The following is a 22,183-nucleotide window of genomic DNA, read 5'->3' on the forward strand; positions in this document are numbered from 1 at the left end:
CCACTGGAGACAAGGTAGAAAGTGACTAGAGTCCAAATTCACCTTTCCAGTTAGGGTGGTGGCGGCTGTAGAACAGGAGGGTTAGGTCCCCTGCAAGGGGATGCTGAGAAGGTGTGGCCACAAATAGTTATCTTTTTGACTCTGAATACAAATCCATTCTGAATGAAGGAGCTGCTGCTGCTGAATCTTGTTCCAGTGCCACCTCTGGCTATCTAACTTGGGAAGCTATCTAAAAGATGACTGTACTTGCAATTAGCTACAAGGATGCAGTTGTGAATTCCTTATACATACGTTGCCCTTTCAAACAGAAGGCTTTCACAGAGGGAAAGAAGAGTGTGAGCACCATGCTTCTTGCATTATAATTGTGCCCTTTATTCACAAACTGTAAACCAATAAGCTAATTTATAAACGATGCAGACATTGGACCTAATCCAAAACTAACTGAAGTCTGTGAAAGTCTTTCCTTTCACGGCCTTGGGATGAGACCCATGAATAACATACTGGTAATACTTTCATCATGGTTATCTTTATTTTGGTTAAAATTCAACAGATAATTTTAAAAAATAGCTATTCCTAATTTTGTACTCATTTGTGTTCTTAAAATGGGCTTTTACATGACATCCGTATTGACTCACTGTAGTGAAAAATCTAGTTGTATCCCCAGATTTATTGGGCTACTTACCCAAAGGCTCTCAGGTCTGGTCTACTCATAGTTTTTACATAAGTAAAAGCACCTTACACGAGTCTAAGGCCTGGTCTACACAACAGCGTTAGGTCGACAGAAGGTGCCTTGTGTAAACCTGGCTGTGGAAGTGTCTTCACTTAAATTTGGCTCCCGACGACGTAAGTGCCTTTCTACACCAATTTAGTAACACCATGTCCCCAAGTGGTGTAGCGTCACAGTCGATGTAATTGGGTCAACACGGTGTCAGTTTAGACATTGCATTGTTTACATCAACTGTTTCTGGCTTTCAGGAGCCATTCCACAGTGCCCCACACTGACAATACAATTGATAAAAGTGCTCCTACTGAGGACATGCACCACCAACATCAGGACTCAAGTGTGTGCCCACACAAGTGATTTAATAACTGCAGTGGCTGTATGCTGATGTAAGATAGGTTGATATAATTTTGTAGTGTAGGCATGGCCTAACTGTGTCCACCACTTTAACTATACAAACAGTACAACTTTTGTATGTAGACAATCCTTTAGAAAAATCTTTACATAGCACCTCAAACAAACATTTAGCAAAACAGTTGTCACAGCTATTTTCCAAAATGAAGTGTTAAGTATTTACAGCAGCAGAATTCCTGTATTGCAACATTTAAATGGGCTTTTTCTATTAAGAATTGTGAAAAATAAAGCAGTTTAGTTTCAGTATTTTTCTGACCAGTTTGCATGACTTCTATTGACGAGCTACTTGATGGGGGGGAAAAAATTCATCTGCACATAACTTTGCATATTTTAGTGATCACTTGTGCACAATTCTCAAAACCTTGATACATAAGTCCTCAGTGTGTAATTAATAGTTCTCCTATGGGATTTTTGGTTTAAGGAAATCCACGTGTACTGTGCTTCATAACTGCTGAGATATGGAACTCTTATGTCTAAGCTTTGCAAAATTACAAAGCAGAGTAAAATATGTTAAAAAAAGTGATTCTTTTCTGCATTTGTGTACTTGCTGCTAAATGCGTGAAAGGCATTTCAGGATGGTCTATATAAGCACAAAATAATAAAAGTGTCAGTGAAGCAGTTATATTGATTTATCAGACCTATAAACGTGGTAATAAAGTCACATAAAGCACAAATAGCATTTTGATTCTAAAAAATATTGGTAGCTCCCATAAAACAAAGCTATACATACTAAGCAGGCTTTACAGATTGTCAGAGATCCACAGGGCAAAAGATAACTTCTGTGCAACTCACTAATACTTTGCACTGTACTATGATCCTCACCGTATATGTTTTATACAGTTAGCTGGCCAGGTTTATCAATCAAACACTGAATCAGATGGTGATTAATGTAAACACAAGCCCTCTTTATTTTGTTTCAGCAGTACATGGGTGTTCATTCAGCACAATCAGAAACAAGCAGAACAGTGCAAAAAGCAAATACCATTATTCCAAATACCCCCCTCCAAGATACACATAATTAGAATAGAAAGGAGGAACTGAACATTATTTCTGTTAGGTGTTTTCCTCAGAAACAGCTGGAAAGAGAGAACGAGGACCTACATACAACAGGAACCAGGCAGAAGGGACCATTGGCCAGTTTCAGCAAAACTGGCCCAAGGAGGTGTAAATTACATGTTGGGGAGGAAGGACAAGGTCTGTTCCCTAAGGAGAGCAGCCAGTATTGCTTCCATAATCCTCCCTTAAGTTGCACAAGACCTTCCCCACCACGACCCTGTGAGGGGATGTGCTGAATCAGAACGTTGCCCATACTGCCTAGCACTGCCTCTTGTATTGTCTGCGGCTCTGCAGACTAGCAGAGGTTGTATGACTGCTTTGCACAGCTGCAGCCTGGTCCCCTAGTGAATTTTCTAGTGTCAGTGACCTACACTAAGGTTTACATCAACACAGGTCATTGTCACTCTGGAATGAACCTAACCCACTAGCTTAGAACCTTACTGGACATGGAATGGGAACAAAGATAAAGGGGGATAGTCTTAGTGCAGATTCTCTGGGATAGGCATCCACCTCACAAAAGCCACCACCATTCCCTGGTGGCAGTCTCAGCAGACAAGCTGTTGAAGGCTCATCTTCATTAGAAAATGTTATTGTGTTTCAACATGACTGGGAACCATGGAGTTAGATGAGATGATGGTGACCATGACTTTGTGGTCAGTGTAGACTAGGACAAGCCATGTTAGGGCACTCGCCTAAGATGTAGGAGACCAAAGTTCAAGTCACTGCTCCAATGACTATTTATAACAAGTGAAACTACTTCAGCAAGAAAAAGTGAGAGCTACCCCAAGCTGCCCCATAGCCCAGTGGTCAGGGCCCTCTCCTGCACTGTGGGATACCCAAGTTCAAATCTCTTTTCCACATCAGGCACAGGAGAATTGAACCTGGGTCTTCCCCGTCCCAAGTGAGTACTCTAACCATTGAACTACAAGTTATAAGGAGGGCACCATCACCACCATCTTCTAACCCTGTCACCATCAGCATTTTGTGAATCTAGCCCTTTAAAAATATCTGAAACAAAACATTACCAAATCGATTTTTTTTTGACTTATCAACATTTTTTGAAGTTTCTGGGTTTGGGTTGACTGAAACCATATTCTTTTTATTTTTCAGAACTGCCAGGGAACTAAAAAAATCTGTTATTCACCTACTGCTAACTATAATTCTCTGGATATTTTTGATGTCTATATCAATGTCCAGTCCCCTTTTGAATCTTGTCAAATTCTTGGCGTCACTGACATCTGTGGCAATGAGTTTCACAATGTATGAAAAAGAATTACCTTCTGTCAGTTTTGAATGTCCCACATTTTAATTTCACTCAATGTCCCCTTGTTTTTTTGTTATGAGACAGCAACAAGTTTCTGATATACCTTCTCAACACTATTTATTATTTTATATTCTGGTTTCATGTTCCCTCATACCACCTTTCTATGGAAAATAATCCCACACTTTTCAGGCTCTCATCATATGAGAATTTTTCTAGGCCCTTGATCATTCTCGTTGGTCCTCCCCTCTAATTCTGCAATATCCTTTTGGAGATGGGGGTGACAGTGCTGCATATAGTATTCCAGATGAGGCTGTACCATTGATTTATATAAACACATTATAAAATTAAAAAGCTACACATCTTGTCATGCATTATTGACTACCTATAGGAACACTTAAAACTATACATGTTTTGAAGTCCTTGACTGATTATGCTGGTAATATCTTTGATTTTTGGAACTGAAATATTCTTTAAAAGAACTCCAATTTACTTTTGTCCATTTATGTTGCTTTTTGTTGTGCTTTGCTGTCCACACTACAGGCTAAATTTAAAAGCCTGTTTCCACAGAACTTTTCTTAATTCAATGAAAATATTTCTATTCATATCAGGTTTTATAAATCCATTAATCCATTGGACCCCTCCTCCGGTCCCCACAACCTATACTTGAGCATAAACTGCTTGATGGGGTTCATTTAACTCTTTCCTTACTAGCAGAAATTACACTCCAGCAATGAAAACATTCAGTACAAATGAACAAATACAGAATCTCTCTTTTCAGTCTACAATGCCTTCTGTTGGCAAAAATCACAGAATAACTATAAACATTGGCCAAGGCAACATTTTAAGTGCAGATCACCACTTGCTACACATGAATAATTCAAATAATGCTGCATAAAGCATAGGCAATATTTAGGAGCAATTTCATTAATAACTAAAAGCAGAAGTTTAACAAGTGACACAGTTAGATAGACATAAAATTTCAAATAGATTCCATTTATAATAAATAAAAAAAGTGCTGGTCTTAACATAGTGTACACTAAGCATATTGGTCCATCAAGCTAGCCTCCCAGCCCATCTTTTTTCTGAATTGCATGCTGCCATTGAACATAAATGAAAGACACAAATAACATCAAAGATTCCATCCAGAGAGTCTGGGTAGACAACTGGAAGCAGTTGGTTATATGTGCTTCAGAGGTTCTCTCGCCCATTTGTACTCTTTGGGCCAGATGTTCAGCTGAAGTTCATTGTGCTATGGCAAGTTACACCAGCTGAGGATCTGGCTTTGTCCTTAGTTCCATTTCGTATCTTCCCTTTATGCCTTGTGGCCAGCTCATATTTTGTTTGTGGTGTATTTTTTGAGGGGGGGAGGGGGGTTGTGCTTTGATTTGTCTTTATTTAGGCAATTTTGTGCAAATGAAGGGGGGGCAGAATTTCATAGAAAACCTTTGGGGGAGTAAAATTCCACAATGGGATCCTCAGTGACTTCCCCAAATTGTTCTGCTGTGTTTTGGCCCTATATCTTGCAGATTTTTAGGGATCCTCTGGCGCTGTAATGGGCAACCTGCAGGCCGCCGCTTCCCACAGCTCCCTTTGGCCGGGAATGGCGAACCGTGGCCACTGGCAGCTGCGGACGGCCGTGCAAATGTAAACAAAGGGTTTGGCGGTCCACCAGCAGATTACTCTGATGGGCCGCGTGTGGCCCACCGACCGCAGATTGCCCACCACTGACCTACGCCGATAGGAGGCTTCTCCCCTCAGGTAGGTACTCCACCTCCCCAAGAAGTAGTAGCTATGTCCACAGGAGAATTCTCCAGTTGACCGAGCGCTGTCTATGTTTGGGATTAGGTCTTCGCTCAGGGGTGTGGATTTTTCACACCCCTGAACAACATATAGTTATACTGACCTAATTGCCTAGTGTAGACCTGGCCTAGAGGAAAGGTCTCTGAGGGTATTTAAATTCAAGCGCATTTCCATTGTGTTACAAAGCAATCATGAAAAAGAGGCATTAGGCCAGCAAGAGGTAAACCGGCTGTCTAACCCCAGAAGCAAAATGCCAGAGCTAAAATGTAGGGAAATGTGCTCTTCAAGGGAAGAGTTTAATCACACAGACTTTTTCAAAAATTAAAAGGACATCTTTAAACTGGAAGCGAACCAGACTGGGATTATGCCTGCCTCTGTGCTCAAATACAGATAATAGTTCCTGACAAGCACTTGCAGGAATAAGTAAATTCTATAAATTTATACTTCTCTGGTTTTGCTATTAAAAATCTATCTCAGTTCAAAACTATATTCTACAGGAATTACAAATACTGTGAACACACAGGGAATATTTATGGATCCTCTGTTTTTAGCCACTCATTTCTCTCATAAAAAAGGAAAAGCTTTTTATACAAAGCTTCTTGATCATTTGGAAGTTATAACAGTTGGGGTGGGAGAACTTTCACTTTCTAGCCTTAAAAACTACAAATTTTCTTTACCAAACTTGGTTTATGCAGAAATCATGGGGCCCGAGTCTGATCTCTCACCAGTTTAAATCAGGAGTAATCCCACTGAAGTCCATTCAGTTAACTGGTATAAATTGCTGTGTGCAAAGAGAATCAGGCCCAGAACAGAACTAAAAACATGCAAGGTTTGAATTCCATTTGACTCTGGCAATCTGTGAGCTTCAGACAGCTGCATGGTATTCATCTGGAACCTCTGCTAGAGTAGGTATACCACACTAACTTTAATCTAGCTGTCCGTGCTTTCTCTTCCACCCACCCCCCCACTGCTCATGGATGTGAATTGTAAAGATGGACTTAAAAGCCTTTTTCCTTATACAAATGTGATCATCTTGCTAAGGTAAATTGCAATCTAACGATGCTCGTAATTATTTTGCAAATTCATAGCATTAAACAAAGAAAGTGAGGTGTCACTCTTGACAATGAGGCACTGCATTTAACCAATCCCTTCAAATTTAGATGCAGAATGATCCATAGAATGTTTTGCAGAAGGGAAATGAAATTAAACTGAACTTGAAAAAGGAACCACTTGCTTGCCTGCCACATATACTTCATTAATATTCCGATCATCACCTGAAACAATAAAGCCAAAAGATTTTTGCATAAATCTATATGTCTTATGCAACTAGTGTAAGTGACACAATACTCAGAATCAGGTGTGGAACTGATCACTTCCACAGACTGCAGCACACAGCCCCCTCGTAAACTGGGAAAGGGTTCATGTGGCATAGGCCTTCTATTAGGAAGATTTCCCTCCCCTCCCCTACATCTTAAAAGGACAAAACTGGCAGTGCTAGTCCTGTAGATCTAAAGGCTGGTCTACACTCAGTTTTTGCACTAATTAAAAAATTTGGTTATTCAAACAATTCCATTAAATTGATGCCAAAATTGAGTGTAGGCAAGCCCTTAGTACAGCCAGTCCCAAGTAAAGAGTGTGTATGTTTTCATGAGAAGTGACTTCCCATCTTTCTTTCTGAGAACAAAGGCATACTACATGAAAGGGCATTTTGGCTCTTTATAGACTGGGCAAGTGATTTGTGTTAGCAATAATACACTGTTAAACACCACTTAGCTTCCAGTGTAGACACAAATAGTCATGGTTAAAAATCTGCTAGCTGGTTGGGTTAACCTTAGCCTAGCAGATCATAGGATATTGTGTAAAACATATGTTGTGTAACCACATAACAGCAAAAATGCTGTACTTCTCAATTCTTATTTAAACATTTGTGATTTTAAAAAAAGAACAAGGAAAAGCAATCAATCTCTTTATTATGTCAGAAGATTATCTAGATAAGTATGAGATGAAAAGAATTTTTCTGTATAGTGAAGGTTGGGACATACCTAGATACAGGAACTTTTGGATAATATCCTGAAAACATAGAAAAAGCACAAATTTCAGAAAGCAGTTCCTCTCCTCCCAAAACACACCTGTATGAAACTAAAAGAAGACTGCAAAAACAAATTCACATAACACATGCTTTTTAACTGTAAAATCAAATTTTGATTTGTTTATTTGCTAGTAACTATGTACGTTTTAAATAAAGAGGCTATATCTCTTAGAAGAGCCCATATCAGAAAAATGTGGCACTATAAGTTAGATAACAGTTCAACAGGCATATTTTTGAAGTCATAACATTTCCCTCTCCCCACTCTTTTGTCTTCCCACTGATCAGCTAATAACCTTGTTTAATTCTGCCCATTAAAACCTTTGTTTTTTTCTCTTTACTAAATAAACTCAGCTAAAAGGTTATGCTAGCATTAAAAAACAAGTTTTATGTCACTGGAATCAACAGGTACAAATTCATGACACTAGACTTCAGTGGAAGAGTCCTAGGGATTAATCTGGCCTATTGTTTTTACCAGTGGTAATGGGATAATGCCAACATTCAGGAGCAACTGGTCATTAGGGACTAATGGGGCTAACCCTCATGCATATTGCCACTGAGTAGTGTGGCTGATATACTGTAGGGTGCAGTATCCTGGCTGTCACTTAGGTACTCCTGGAAGAACTGGTGCCGCTTTAGCCCCTGAATGCTACAGCATCCTGTCACCCTCCTGGATCTGCAGCTTGCTGTTTTCAGTAACTTTTGGGAGCATTTCAATAACTCAGTGCTTTGATTACCTCAAAAGTATCTGCAGCAAACAAGTCAAAAGGACTGTCTGAAGCCTTGGGGTTGATCAGCAGTGCATCAAATTCTTTGCCAACTTCAAAGTTTCCAATCACATCATCTAGTCCTAGGACTGTGAAACGAAATTAGTTAATAAACTAGCCTCTGGTCTTCTGCACATTCCACTTTCCACTTTGTACAAGTGTCTGGCAACTTGTTTGAGATCTATGTCCAGATTGAAACCTGCAGATGTTTAGACTACTATGACGAATCACTTTAAAATAGTGATATAACGTAACATCTGAATTATTAAGAGACTTTTTTTCATACAAAATGTCTTTCTTGGGATTAGAGAGAAACGATAGGCAAATGAGAATTAAATTTATAGCACCTTTTAAATTTTCATTAAATATCTTTTTGTTTTACCTTTTTTTACATCATCCTATATCTAGGTTCTACTGCGTCAAAAAGTGATTGATTATTCTAATTTCAAACACCTAGGATGAGCAATCTCTTACATTTGCAAAAGTCCTTTCATCCTGAAGAATCCAAAAGCAAAAGAATATAAAACTACATACTTATACCGAAATGCAGCCACTTATGGGGATAACATGGACATAATACTTGCCCACCTCGCAATGGGCAATGCCCCCCGCATCACCCCATTTTTTTTCTTTATTATTTTGAGCCTCAAACAGTAATATAAAATGACAGCCCTTTAGGTCTGATTTTCAGAGGTGCTAAGCATCCACATTCCTGCTGAAGTTAATGGGATTTGCTCAGCACTTCTAAAAATCAGGGCTTTTGTCATTCTAGTCTCTTTTGAAATGATCTAGGATAATTTTAAGTTTGTATGAATAATTTGTAATGAGAAATAAACTTTACAAATACTCCAAAATTGTTTTAGAAGGCATTGGGATTGCATAGGGTGTAATATCGATGCACAATTTGCTCTTTTGGGTTTTTAGATGGTTAATGGATGGCAATGGAATTTCAGTCTCTGAAGAAATTTGAGAGCTACAGACATTTCACAGCATTCTAGAGACGTTTTAAAAAAATATCAGAAATGATACAATGTTAGCTTTGTGGAATATTAGTTTTGAATGAAACTGAACACCAAAGGCATGTCTAGACAGCTACTAGACAACTGTGGCTGGCCCAGGCTAGCCAACTCAGGTTCTCAGGGCTTGGGTTGCAGGGCTGTTTAACTGCAGTGTAGGTGCCCAGGCTTCAGATTGTAGGCCAGGATCTAGGACACTGCAAAGTGGGAGGGTCCCAGAGCTTTAGCTGCAGCTGGAGCCTGGAAGTCTACGCTGCAATGAAACAGCCCTGCAGCCCGAGTCAGCTGTCATAGGCTAGCCGCGGGTTTTTCTTTGTAGTGTGGACATATCCCTCGTTCCCCTGAAATGGTATAGTGAGATTTTTCTCTAGTGTGCTTAGTGCAGTTTCTATGTTAAACACAAGAGGGTGTTAAAAGATCAGTAGTCTCAGCAGTCAAATCTAATAAGAGAGAGTAACACATGTCAACAAAAAGAAATCTATATAATCCGCAGTTTCCTAAACTGCAGAGGTCTAAGGGAGATAGGGGAATGTGTAAATAACTAATTTAGAAAAAGGAGATTCAATAAAATTAAAATAGTTTTAAAAATCAATATATGACATAAGCCAGGGGTCTCAAACACGCGGCCCCTGGAGTTATTTCCTTGGCCCATCATAGCTCCCCTCATCCCCCGCCTCCACCCCCCAAGCGTGCCACGTCCCTGCTCCTCCGCCTACCTCCCAACGTTTCCCACTGCCAAACAGCTGTTTGGCAGCACTTAGGACTTTCCAGGAAGGAGGGGGGAGGAGCGGGGACGCGGCACACTCAGGGGAGGAGGCGGAGATGAGGCAGGGCTGGGGCGGGGATAATTGGGGAAGGGGTTGGAATAGGGGCAGGGAAGTGGCAGAGTTGGGGTGGGGACTTTGGGGAAGGGGTGGGAAGAGGTGGGGCAGGGGCGAGGCCTCATGGAAGGGGTGGAGTGGGGGCAGGGCCGGGGGAAGAGGGAGGGGCTTTTGTATGAAAAGGTGTCAGTGATGAGGCCCTCAGGCCAATATACTCATCCTCATGTGGCCATCGTGGTGATTTGAGTTTGAGATCCCTGACATAAGCTCTATAATGGTGTGTCTCTTTAAAGACACCATATTGCTGGAACCTGAGAACTTCAGTTAGTGGCAAATGTAGACTAATGCAAAATGTGACTGAGGACAATGCCTCTGCTAGTTAAACAGTATTAAATCTCTCCCCGTGCTTGGATTTGCTTTCCACTGAACAGTAGAAAGTACATTAAAAACCTTATTGCAGAAAACATGAAGTGTAGGTATTCATTCAAAACATATCATTAACTGGAACACTGAATGTGCTGGCTATATTACTATAGGTTAAGGATGCTACTGAGTCTCACAAAAAACATGTTGTATATGTTGTTTATACTTTCTTGGAGCTCAAGTCTGGTTGAGAAGTGATTTGGCAAGAAGGACTGCATTCATCGAATGCATCCGATGAAGTGAGCTGTAGCTCACGAAAGCTTATGCTCTAATAAATTTGTTAGTCTCTAAGGTGCCACAAGTACTCCTTTTCTTTTTGCGAATACAGACTAACACGGCTGCTACTCTGAAACCCACCAGTTTTAGGTTCAGTGTTAGGTTTCATGCAGAAAATCTTATCCTTCTCTGCATAACAGACGTGATTGTAAAAGTAAGAGCCAAAAAAATTTGACCAAACTGAAAGCAAGGCCATTGTCAAATAACTCCATGTTGGTGCCAAAAGTTTTACAATGGAGGGATCCTAAAATCTGGCCCCACTTTAAGGATGGAGGACAGTATACTGCAAAGCTGTAATCAAAGCATCACATACTCTAGAGAAAAAAAGTTTCTTTACCTTGGCTCCCTCCAAGAGTTGCTAGTCTGAAAGCTTCTTTAAGAGTTAAGCCTGTCTCGTTCACTTTATTAATTTGACAGATATTAGATGCAGAAATCGATCTCCTGATAGCATCAAGCATGGAAGCTGAATACCCACCAGCAACATCTACAATAGATCAAAATCTTTAAAAATTAGCTTTTGGGGATAATGGTCTGGGTGGAAATTGTAGGAATTTTCATTTAATATTACATAATGGCAGACAAGATAAAAAGAAAAAGATTCATTATTATGCCATCTTCAATGAGTCTATTGCCTAATTCCTAAAGAAGGTTTAATTATCTGTGCATGAGCATCTCTGTAAGGGTAATAGAGATCACAAACAGAATAATATAGATTATCTTCCTACAATCTAGAAAATAATTCCAGACCCCACTCCAGTTCTTTTTTGACTAGTAGAACAAAACTATCTTCATTCACTTTCAAAACATTTCTCTAAAATTTTTGTTGACCTGTTCTAGATGCAAAGCAATAGAAAATCAGGTCCGCTGGTTGGGAGCATGTTAGTGCTTTAACGTGAAAATGTGACTAGCCATCTGTGCACTAAATAGGCTCTAAATAAATGATTCTACAGTAAATTACTAACCTGTGCCAAGACCAATCTTCACATTGTGCTTCTGAACATTTTGTATGTTTAAAATGCCACTGCACAACCTGGATTGGAAAGAAACAGATCCTCCATGACAAATACAGAACAAGACTTAAGGCTCATTCTTGCATTCAAGTAGTACGTAGGGGGGAGGGAGGGGTTTCCAGTGACAACAGAAAAAGAGGGCCCTAAAACAGTTCCATGGCAATGTCTCTTCAGTATACTAAGCTCTTCCCAAAATGTATGTAGTGGATGATGCCTACGCAATAGACATAAACAATTTGCATTTATAAACCTGAATTATAAAACCTTGATGATTAAAAGGATAAAGTAAAATTAAAATAAAAACTCACTATGCTACTTTTGTAGTCTTGTATTCACTGAGTGCCTCACTTACTGAAAATCAGGGCCTTAATATATTCAGGAAAGAAGATGGCAAAGAAGGCCAAAAATCAAAAGCAAAGATGAAGATATGTAAATTACAAACTGGCCACGTGTAACTTAATGCCATAAATGAATCAACTGAGCAGGAAGGGAAGGTTCCATGGGAGTTGGAAGGTGGTTGATGGGGTTACTGGGCGTCAGGTGCATTGACACAATTGCTTGGATACTTGGCATGTCACCAGGGACCGTTTTGGGGCTGAGATTGGAGAGCTGTGGTCACCAGAGACCCCATGAAGGGACAACAGTTACATTACACAAGAGGGTAGGAGCTAGAGGAGAGTAAGTGGTGGGAGAAGCAGCTGAGGAGGCTATGAGTTAAGGCAAGGAGGGGGGCTAAATTCCCTGCTTCTTTAATTTACATGTCTTCCAGCCTTTGGCATGAAAATAATACCAGTAAAATAAGACTTCTTTAGGGCCTGAGTTTGATCTTGCTTACACCAGTGTAAATCAGGAGTAAATACACTGAAGTCAACAGAAACGGTTGAGTGCTTTTGAAAAATCACATCACTTATTTAGGTGCCTAAATAAAGACTAAGAGCTTAGCTGTAGGCTTCCATTTTTAATATCTTGGCCTTCTTTCATATATAATGTGATATGTTGATGTAGAAAGTCAAGATGGTTGATCTATAAATATGAAAAATAAAAACAAAATCCATTTTATGATAAAATCTGTTTCGGGAGAACAGTTTAAACAAATCTGTTTAACAATCTGTAAACAAATTTCTTTAAACTGTTCTCCCGAAACAGATTTTATTCCAATTAATTGAGGCTATTGGGTTGCAGGGCTTGTCTAGTTCTAGGGAAATTATGCAACGCTCTAATGTAAAACCATTCCACTAAAGCAAAATGGGGCTTGCCCCAGTGTGACTTATCTTGGTAACTTGCAGTGACAGGTTTCAGAGTAGCAGCCATGTTAGTCTGTATCCGCAAAAAGAAAAGGAGGACTTGTGGCACCTTAGAGACTAACAAATTTGTTAGTCTCTAAGGTGCCACAAGTCCTCCTTTTCTTTATGCAGTGACAGTGTTCCCAGGGTAAGTCACACCTGTGCAAACCCTAATGTAAACAAGCATGGAATTAGAGCTGTGCAAGAACTGGAATTTCTGTTTCATGGGCAATTCTATGATTTTGAAATAATCAGAATACAATCAGAAAACTGAAAAATTTCCTGAAAAGTATTTTTGTTTTGAAGTCAAATGTTTAGTTTAAATGTTGATATTTTTATATTATAATATAAAATAATTTTGAAACAAAAGGTTGTTTTGAAATGAGAAATTATAATCCATTCCAATGAGAACATTGTCAGAATGCTTTGTTTTGCTTTTTTAAAATAAAATTTAATCAAAATCAACACATTTCAGGAAGCTTCAATTTTGACAAAACAGCATTTTTCAAATGAAAACTGTTCCACTGGGAAATTTTTGATCAACTGTACATAACACAAACCTCACTAATCTGGACAACACCTCAGTATGCAACATTCTCCCCTTTATCTTCCCCAAACTGCTTGGCCATGTCAGCTGGGTGCTATTCAGTCCTACAAGGAATATGTGGAGAGAGTGAGGCAACCGTAGATGGGGATTTCCTGTAAACCAGAGGTGAGAGTGGGGGTTCCCTGCTAAATCTGTAATGTGCTTCAACAAGGGCAATGTACTAAAAGGGGAGATATCCCAGTTCTTACAGTTCAATGTATGACCAAAGAGCTCTGTCAGCACACAGCAGTTCCTATTCCACATCATGCAGCAATGGAACATGAGCGAATATTCCTCACTCTAGTGCAGGGTAGTCAATAGGCAGACTGAGGGACAAATCTGGACTGCCAGATGCTTTTGAATGGACCCCCAAATATTTTTATTTACTTATAATCATGATTATTGGTGTTGTTTTATTATTTTATTTGGAGCCTGGACCTTGACTATACCTTGACCAATAAATTTGGACCTTGACCAAAAAAAGGTTGCCCATGGTCCTATAAATCATGACATCTAGTCACTACAGGTAGAAATGACGCCACTGAACTGCCTATTGTATCTCATTAGCTATTTCTTTACTTACATAAAGTTTGAATTGGGGCAATGGGCAATTGCAGCTCCTCGAAGACTAAAAAGTTTCAGCTCTTCATCAGAGAGATGACAGCCATGGGCCATCACAGTCTAGAGAGAAACAACATAACACAAAAATTATTTTTTTTTTGCCTGTGAATTTATTATTATTTTGTTTTTATTATTCACAATGCCATTTCCCATTGTCCGAGGTGAAGTGTGTATTAAGGACTTCATCCAAGAACTATTGAAGTCAGTGGAAATCTCCCATTAACATCAGTGAGCTGTGAATCAGGCCTTGAATGACTAATCACTTCCCTTGGCTTTCTCTCCTTGCTTTAGAGGAAAAATAGTGGAGCTGATTTTTGCCCTGGCTCTATAGCTGGTCACACAGGAGCCACAAGGGACTGGGCAAGAATTTCCCAGGTGCATGAGCAGTGTACGTCTGATTTAATCACCCTTATGCTGCACCCCTCACAGCCCTGAGATAGGGAATATGCTGGGATACACTGCGGACAAGAGGATAGTACTAAACACTGCAGAGATTCTAAGTTATTTTCTAGCAGCAACTTGTTTCCTGCAATCCTGGTTTATGTTTTGCACAAGTATATCGGCTCTGGAACGTTCTTAAATTAAAGTTTGGTGTGGCAATTAGGTTTTTTTTTTTTTCCTCTTTCTGTAACCTCCTACAATGTGGATTTAAAAAAAAAAACACAATTTATAACATACATATAACATTATATATATAAGATCCTATACCTATATGCTTTATGTTATTTAACATGGACATAAACCCAGTGCTTTCCAACCAGCAGTCTGACATTTCAAAATATAACAAGTATCTCTCCCTTGCCCCAAATAAATCTCAGTTATTTTTTTAAAGTATTTGGCGTCTTCTTTGGAATGATCAGATTTCTGGAGGAGCCAAAGGGCCATACTGTTCATTTCACTATTTTAGAACACAGTATGTTAGGGTGCCCAAAAGCTTAAAATTGCTTTTGTAATTTGGGTAAAGGGCTTGCAGCATTTTGGATCACAGTAGAAGTGTGTTGATGAAGTATTATCTGTCACACACTACTTTATGACTGAGGCATGCCACCTAGCCTGTGAAGGTGTCAGCATCTAGAAATATAGTAGAAGTTTTGGACAGTGATATTTTGCATAGTGAGCACTCAACGTTTACATGGGCTTCAACTCAGCAGAAAACTTAAGCATGTTCTTAACTTTAAACACTTGACTAGTTCCACTTGGGTAGTCCCATTGGAGTCATGGGCTGGATTCTCTATTCTGCGGAGTCTACCTTGCGCCATATAATTATGCCAGATGCCCCTTCCATACCTGGTGTAGGAGTAAGAGGGTCTATGGCAGAATGGAAGTCTGCTAGGCCCAATCCTGTGCTGACAAATAAGTTACAGCTGTTCCCTTAAAGCCCTAACTTGCACAAGGGCAATCTGGCTCAGGACTCCCTAAATTCAGACTCAGTCAAAAATGGGACTGGTCACGTTTAAAGTTAAGCACATGCATAAAGTTATCCGCTGAATCAGGTCTTAGAGAAGAAAAACCCTTTATCTCCAAACCTGCAAATGTGGATTTTGAAATGTTGGCATTACTTGTTAAAAAGTAAAACACAACAACATGTTGTTTTAGAAATTTATTTCTCTTTAATTATGATTAGTTTTAAAGGAACAATTTATAGAGCAAGGAGTCTTGCGTCAGAAAGCTCTGTTTGGTTCCTAGATTTTCCATAGGAATGTTCAGTGCTTTACATAACAGTACAACAGGGCAGGGATATGTACTTTAATAAGTCCTGTTTTATCATCAGTCAGCCTTGATCTGTGGTATTGGCAGGTGCATAACAGCTTATTGTCCATAGACTTTATCATTGTATGATAAGGGACGTTAATACTGCATTATAAACTAGTAATTTTATATTTATTTGTCTAATAAAAATGCTATGTAGATGTGTACACTTGGAGGAGACTTCCCAAGGCACAAAGTTCAGTGCTTCATTCCCAATGTCTTTCCAACTGCGCTTTGTGCCTTGGAAAATCTCCCCCTAACATTTTAAATGTTTGACAATTTTAAGAAACGTATGCATATTTTTGCCCCAAATTTACATATTAATATAAACCTAATAGTAACACTAAACACAACTGTATCTACTGATAAAGCAAAAGTTGACATTGCACCCTTAAAATATAGTCTGGAAAAACATCACACACTCAAGATGTGTGTGGAAAAACTGGAAATTTATATTGCCACTAGTTCAAACACACACATAGATAAATGAGTTTTCATGCAACTTATTAGGAATTTGTAAACGCCATTTGAAATATCTTGAAATTGCATGTCTACTAAGCGGGGAAAAAAGTGCAGATAGGACAGAAGCTAGTAATAAAAATTAAAAATGTGCAATTCATATTATTTTAAAATGAAGTGGCTCATACACGAGTCAATAGGCCAAACCCTCAGGCAGCAGAAAGGAGTAGGAAAACTACAGTAGCAGGGTAGCTGGAGATTTCTCTGGGGAAATCCCCAAATGCTGCATAGACAGTTCTAAACCATCTGCTCCTGTCCCTTCTCCACCCCACTTCTCTAGGGGGCCATTACAAACCAGATTGGGAGCACAAATTGTCTTTATCTTTCTCCTCTCCTAAAGAGTGCTGAGCATAGCTCTGTCACACCTGACTATTTAAAGCTATTATCCTGATCAGTAACTATCTATAATAAATCATAGTTACATTATCTTCTCTCAGATTTCATTGCATCTCCTTGGATATACTGCAATGCAACTCAGTCAAGCCTGAGGGAATAAAGTTCATCAGTATATTGTCCATATTGATAAATCTCATAACCTATACTATAGAGTGTTCCATAACACTACCTTGCTTGTAAGTAGCTTGTTTTTATCATATAAATCAGTATAATTTTTATAGGCAGGAAACATTTGCTTCACAAGTTTGATTTCTCCATCATTCTCGCTTATATGACTCTGTAAGGGGGGAAAAAACAGTAATCAGTATTTGCTTTTTTTATTTAGATTTAAACAATAAAAACTGACCATACAAATACTCTTGGTGGCCTAACAGTTAACTAGACTTGCAACTGTGATGCTGGCAGATCAGGTGTTGGCTCATGCCAAAGCCCCAAGCCTCAATGAACACTGACAAAGAGAGAGCTGGAAACCAGTCTGGCTTACTTGTGCATTAGCATTGTTAAGATAAATATTAGAGTTGTAAGAATGTGTTTGGTGTCTAGGTCTTATGAATAGTGCAGGATGCTGCATGTATTGATCTCACTCCTAACCTCTGTAGTACATCCTTTGCATTGTAAACGTCTGTAATTGTGTAACTCACCGAACAGGAAAGAAGCATTAATTAGTGTAAAGTGCTGGTCATGCAGACAAGAGGACCTTTGAAACCAAATGAGCCATTGTAAGACATCACAATGCCAAAGACTTTGTTTCAGAGTAGAAAGACTTTGTTGATTGGCCCCTGATTCCTCTTTATATGAATGCGGAAGGCAACACTTGTTCTATCAATTTGGACTCTGGGGAAAAGAGGGTGAAAATCCCTGAAAAGGAGAAACTGGATCTTTATGCTATCTGGAGTCTGAGGAGCAAAGATTCCTAAACATAAGCAAGAGATCCCCATGCTGTTTGGCATGGGTCAGCCTTTGTCAAGGTTCCTTCCCCACTCTGAACTCTAGGGTACAGATGTGGGGATCTGCATGAAAACCTCCTAAGCTTACTTTTACCAGCTTAGGTTAAAACTTCCCCAAGGTACAAACTATTTTACCCTTTGCCCTTGGACTTCCACTGCCACCACCAAACGTCTGGGTTTATTTTTGAGAAAGCGTTGTTTGGAAACATCTTTCCCCCCAAAATCCTCACCAAAACCTTGCACCCCGTGCTTGGGGAAGGTTTGATAAAAATTCTCACCAATTTGCATAGGTGACCACAGACCCAAACCCTTGGATCTTAAGAACAATGAAAAAACATTCAATTTCTTACAAGAAGAATTTTAATATAAGAAAAGGTAAAAAGAATCACCTCTGTAAAATCAGGATGGTAAATACCTTACAGGGTAATTAGATTCAAAACATAGAGAATCCCTCTAGGCAAAACCTTAAGTTACAAGAAAGACACAAAGACAAGAATATTCATTCTATTCAGCACAGTCTAATTTCTCAGCCATGTAAAGAAATCAGAATCTAAACGCATATCTAGCTAGATTACTTACTAAGTTCTAAGATTCCATTCCTGTTCTGTCCCCAGCAAAAGCATCACACAGACAGACCCTTTGTTTCTCCCTCCCTCCAGCCTTGAAAGTATCTTGTCTCCTTATTGGTCATTGTGGTCAGGTGCCAGCGAGATTATCCTAGCTTCTTAACCCTTTCCAGGTGAAAGGATTTTTCCTCTAGCCAGGATATTTATGACAGCCTTAAAGGACATATAGAGCTGCTCATTACAGAAGCTCATATTACCTTTTTAAATCTAAGGCTGGTACTCATTTTGGGTGCATTTGTTTCCTATTTTAACCTTGTAAATAACTCATTTCTTTTCTTAACTAATAAATCTTTAGTTAGTTCATTACAGGATAAGTTACAAGCATTCTTATTGGTGTGAGATCTAAGGTGCAAAATTGACCTGGGCTAAGTGACTGGTCCTTTGGGACTGGAAGTAACCTGAATATTTTTTGTCTTTGGTGTAAAAAGTGACGATCTGTCACAGAGACAAGCTTGCCTGGATGGCAAGAGAGATCAGAATGCACAAGGATACCGTCTGTGACCTCACGTTAAGGCTGTATAGTGCCTTAGGAGTTTACATTAGTTACTGGGTGGATGAAATCTAAGTATAGAACATGCAACCATTTGGGATTTCTGTCCTTTTTTGAGGGTCTGCACTGACGTTGGCACTCATGGTCATGGGCCACTCCAGACAGCATGACAACAATCACAGAACGATGGCTAGACACTTTGTGCTGCTCTACTAGAGCAAAGCAATTCTAAACCTGTGGACTCTGTCACTGGAAGGTCTCCCCACCACAGGAGAAATCCTCAGATAACACAGCACCAGCATAGCAGCTCCTACACTTCTCTTTTCCTAAACCTGGCATGCGTGGGACCAGGAAAAGGGGGTATGGCTGGGGTATCCAAACACCAGGAGCGCAAGTACGATGGTACCCTCCAGTACCCCAAGAGATTTCTATTCAGTATGGGGTACTGGAAAGATGTGGGGCTGCCAGATGGCCCCCGCCGACAGCTCTGAGCCTTCCCCCACTCCCCCAGATCTGTATAGCCCAGCTGGAGGTCATGTCTGGGGTGGGCGGGGCTGCATTCTGCTCCTTTCCCCGCTGTGCAGCAGGGAAAGGAGCAGAACGCAGCTATGGTATTCATTGTTAACAGCATAATACATATGCTAACAAACTTAAACCAAGGCTTTGTTTAAAGTTTGTTAGCATATGTATTGCTGTTTTACGTTGGTCAGGACCAAGTCAATGGCACAGGAGTTGGTCATTCGTGTCCTCCACCCACAAACAGTGCTATTAAGAAGCTGACTGAAATCAGTATGGGCACAGAACTAAAGGACTTAAGTGGCCTGGTTGACTGGATAAATGAAAGATGCACTTTTGGGCAGCAGCTCTTGTGGTTTTGCAGGCTGAGCAGCCTCTGTCCCGCCATATCTGGCTACATGCCTTTGGGATTTGTTTTCTATTCCACACGTGACACCTCCGCTGCTATTGTTTCCAGATGTGACCTTCATGTTCTGGAAAAATGTCTGATGATGAACCTGGCATTACAAGATGAATCTAATACCAAACAATAAAATAGCGAAAAGATGTAGGTCTCTGTCTAGAATAAAATACAAGGGAGTTCAATCTAATTATGCAACAAGAAAACTTAGCTAACCTGTAGTGAAATACATACATTTCCCCTTGTAACACTTGGAGCTATGTTAGACCAAATATAGGGCTGAAACACTGGGAGAATTATTATTTATAAGCCACTATCTAGAAACAATGCACTATACCTGGCTAAAAGAGAGAACTCAAAGATCAAGAAAGATTCTCCGAATAAATCTTTCTTCCTTACATTTCCTCTCCTTTTCTTCATTCATATCTTCCTTCTCTCTCTGCTCCTTCCCTTTTCTGTATCCTTGTGTGCAGTAGATGTGACAGTTTTGTGTGTATTGTATCTTTCGATTTCTAGGAATTTTTCACATCTGCAGAGCTCATTGCCTGTTGTGTTCCCATAGGTGCTCAGTGTTCGTAAACGAGGAGACTTTGTTCTCCCATGAAGATTTTATTTTTCTTGTTTTCCTTTGTCAAAAGTAAAACTCATTTGAGGTTGAAAAAATTTATGCTTTATTCTTTGTATATGGAATCATAGTATCCCCTTTTATAGTGGAGTGAGATTTGAACAAAGATCCAACAGATGGAAAATGAGTTGCATTTTACAGCTGGCCTCAGTGTGTTTAAGCATTAACCTGAATGCGTGCCAGTATGCCTTCACTAACTACGTTCAAAGGGGCAGTCACACCTGAACAGCTAAAAATTAACCTTGCCTTTTTAGGCTAAACGCAGTCATGTCACTGGCTCCATCTCTGTTGTTACATAAGAAATACCAAAACTCCAGTGGGGCATGGTGCTGGCACATAGGATCTCAGGTACGTGGTGTGATATTTTTCAGAATCACTTTTGGGAATAGTCATGTACATGAAATAGCTGGTACTTATCATTATGCTATTTCTATGCATGTATGTTCATCTTGGTATCTGAAGTTATGAATATTAGCTATGTTTACTACATGTTTGCTCCTGTGCTAATGCCCACAAGGTATTTAGCCAGCACATGAAGGGACAAGTCAAGTTGAATGACCCATTAAGGAATACTTAGCTCAAAATGGACCCTGGAAAACACCTGTCTACATTTAATGGTCTTTTCCTGTGAACGTTGTAACTACAATATGGGTGGGGGTGATGGACATGTAACTTGCCCATGTGACTCCAAACACCATCTTTCACAGTGAGAACAGATTTGCCTTCACTTGGCAGAAGCTAAAAGGTCCTGAAAACATCTCCATTTTGCCTCTTTCCTGCTCAAGCCTCTGGACTATGAAATATACTAATGGGCACATTCTAACCAAGGGACCGAGGTCCTTCCGATGATTTGGAAGCAACCAGAGACTTGACTTAAGCCAGCAGTTTATTCCATCACTGCTACAAATCTGATCCAAGAACTGTGCAATCATTTTGTGCTTAATTCCTTTAACCAGAGCCGTCCCTAGGGTTGCCAAGACAGCTCCTTTCAGCTGGCTAAATTCACAACCTCAGCAGCCGGACTTGAACTCTCAGCCTCGCTCCGGAAAGGTAAAGCAGTTGCATTTCCACTAGGCAGCTTTGCTTTCCTAGTGTCTGGTGGAGAGCAATACTTAGATAAAGGCAAGCTGGCAGAAGCTTAGTTTGGACATAAAGGAGGCACTGATAGTGTGTTAAGGGAAAGTGGGGTGATTGTCCTTCCTATCCTTCTTTCATTTAAGCAGTTTTCAATATGGGGTGCTGCTGGATCCTCAATGACACCTGGAAGTACAGGCAGCACCAGGGGCCCAAAGCATTATTTTACAACTGCATCTGTTTAACAGATGCAGTTGTAAAATTTTAGGCAGGTATGGGAGGTGTCAGAGGGGGCAGGAAGAGCGTGGGGGCCACAGGCTGGGGGTGGGAAGGAATCACATGGAGCGTCATGTGGGGAGGTCATGTGCCCCCTCCCCACATATCCCTCCCATGAGTGCAGTAATGGCAAGAAATGATTTCTACTTGCACCACTGCCCAGCACAGCAATCCCAGATGCCACAATAGCCCCTCAAGGTCACTGGTGGTTGGCAAATGTTAAAGCAGCACTTTGGACCAGTGGGATAAGGAGAGAAATGCCAGACCAACACAGACTAGATCCAGGTTCAGGGCAGCACAAAGGAGACCTTTGCCCCCACTTCCTCTGATCTGCTGTGTACTCCTCTGATGTGGCTGAGAATCTCATCCATTCTGTGCTGTCTCTGGAACATATGTTTCCAATATTTACAAATATCCCTTC

The 22,183-nt window shown here is 40.1% G+C and overlaps 1 protein-coding gene across 3 annotated transcripts in view; it reads right to left on the reverse strand.

Annotated features, from left to right (window-relative positions):
• Positions 1-2,019: 2,019 nt before the first annotated feature.
• GDA (guanine deaminase) overlaps positions 2,020-22,183 on the reverse strand; it is a 51,599-nt gene continuing 31,435 nt past the window's right edge. For 2 of the 3 annotated variants that reach the window (XM_043514665.1, XM_038402279.2), the window contains 7 exons: positions 16,978-17,085; positions 14,107-14,204; positions 11,607-11,674; positions 10,982-11,128; positions 8,079-8,197; positions 7,298-7,325; positions 2,020-6,529 (listed from right to left, as the gene is read on the reverse strand). In XM_043514665.1, coding sequence (XP_043370600.1) covers positions 6,459-6,529; positions 7,298-7,325; positions 8,079-8,197; positions 10,982-11,128; positions 11,607-11,674; positions 14,107-14,204; positions 16,978-17,085 — 639 coding nt within the window. In that variant the 3' untranslated portion in view covers positions 2,020-6,458. The remainder of the gene's footprint in view (positions 6,530-7,297; positions 7,326-8,078; positions 8,198-10,981; positions 11,129-11,606; positions 11,675-14,106; positions 14,205-16,977; positions 17,086-22,183) is intronic. The other variant, XM_038402280.2, reaches the window with a different exon arrangement.

The sequence above is a fragment of the Dermochelys coriacea genome, chromosome 5 (assembly GCF_009764565.3).
Source record: "Dermochelys coriacea isolate rDerCor1 chromosome 5, rDerCor1.pri.v4, whole genome shotgun sequence".
In the NCBI taxonomy this organism is placed as follows: Eukaryota; Metazoa; Chordata; order Testudines; family Dermochelyidae; genus Dermochelys; species Dermochelys coriacea.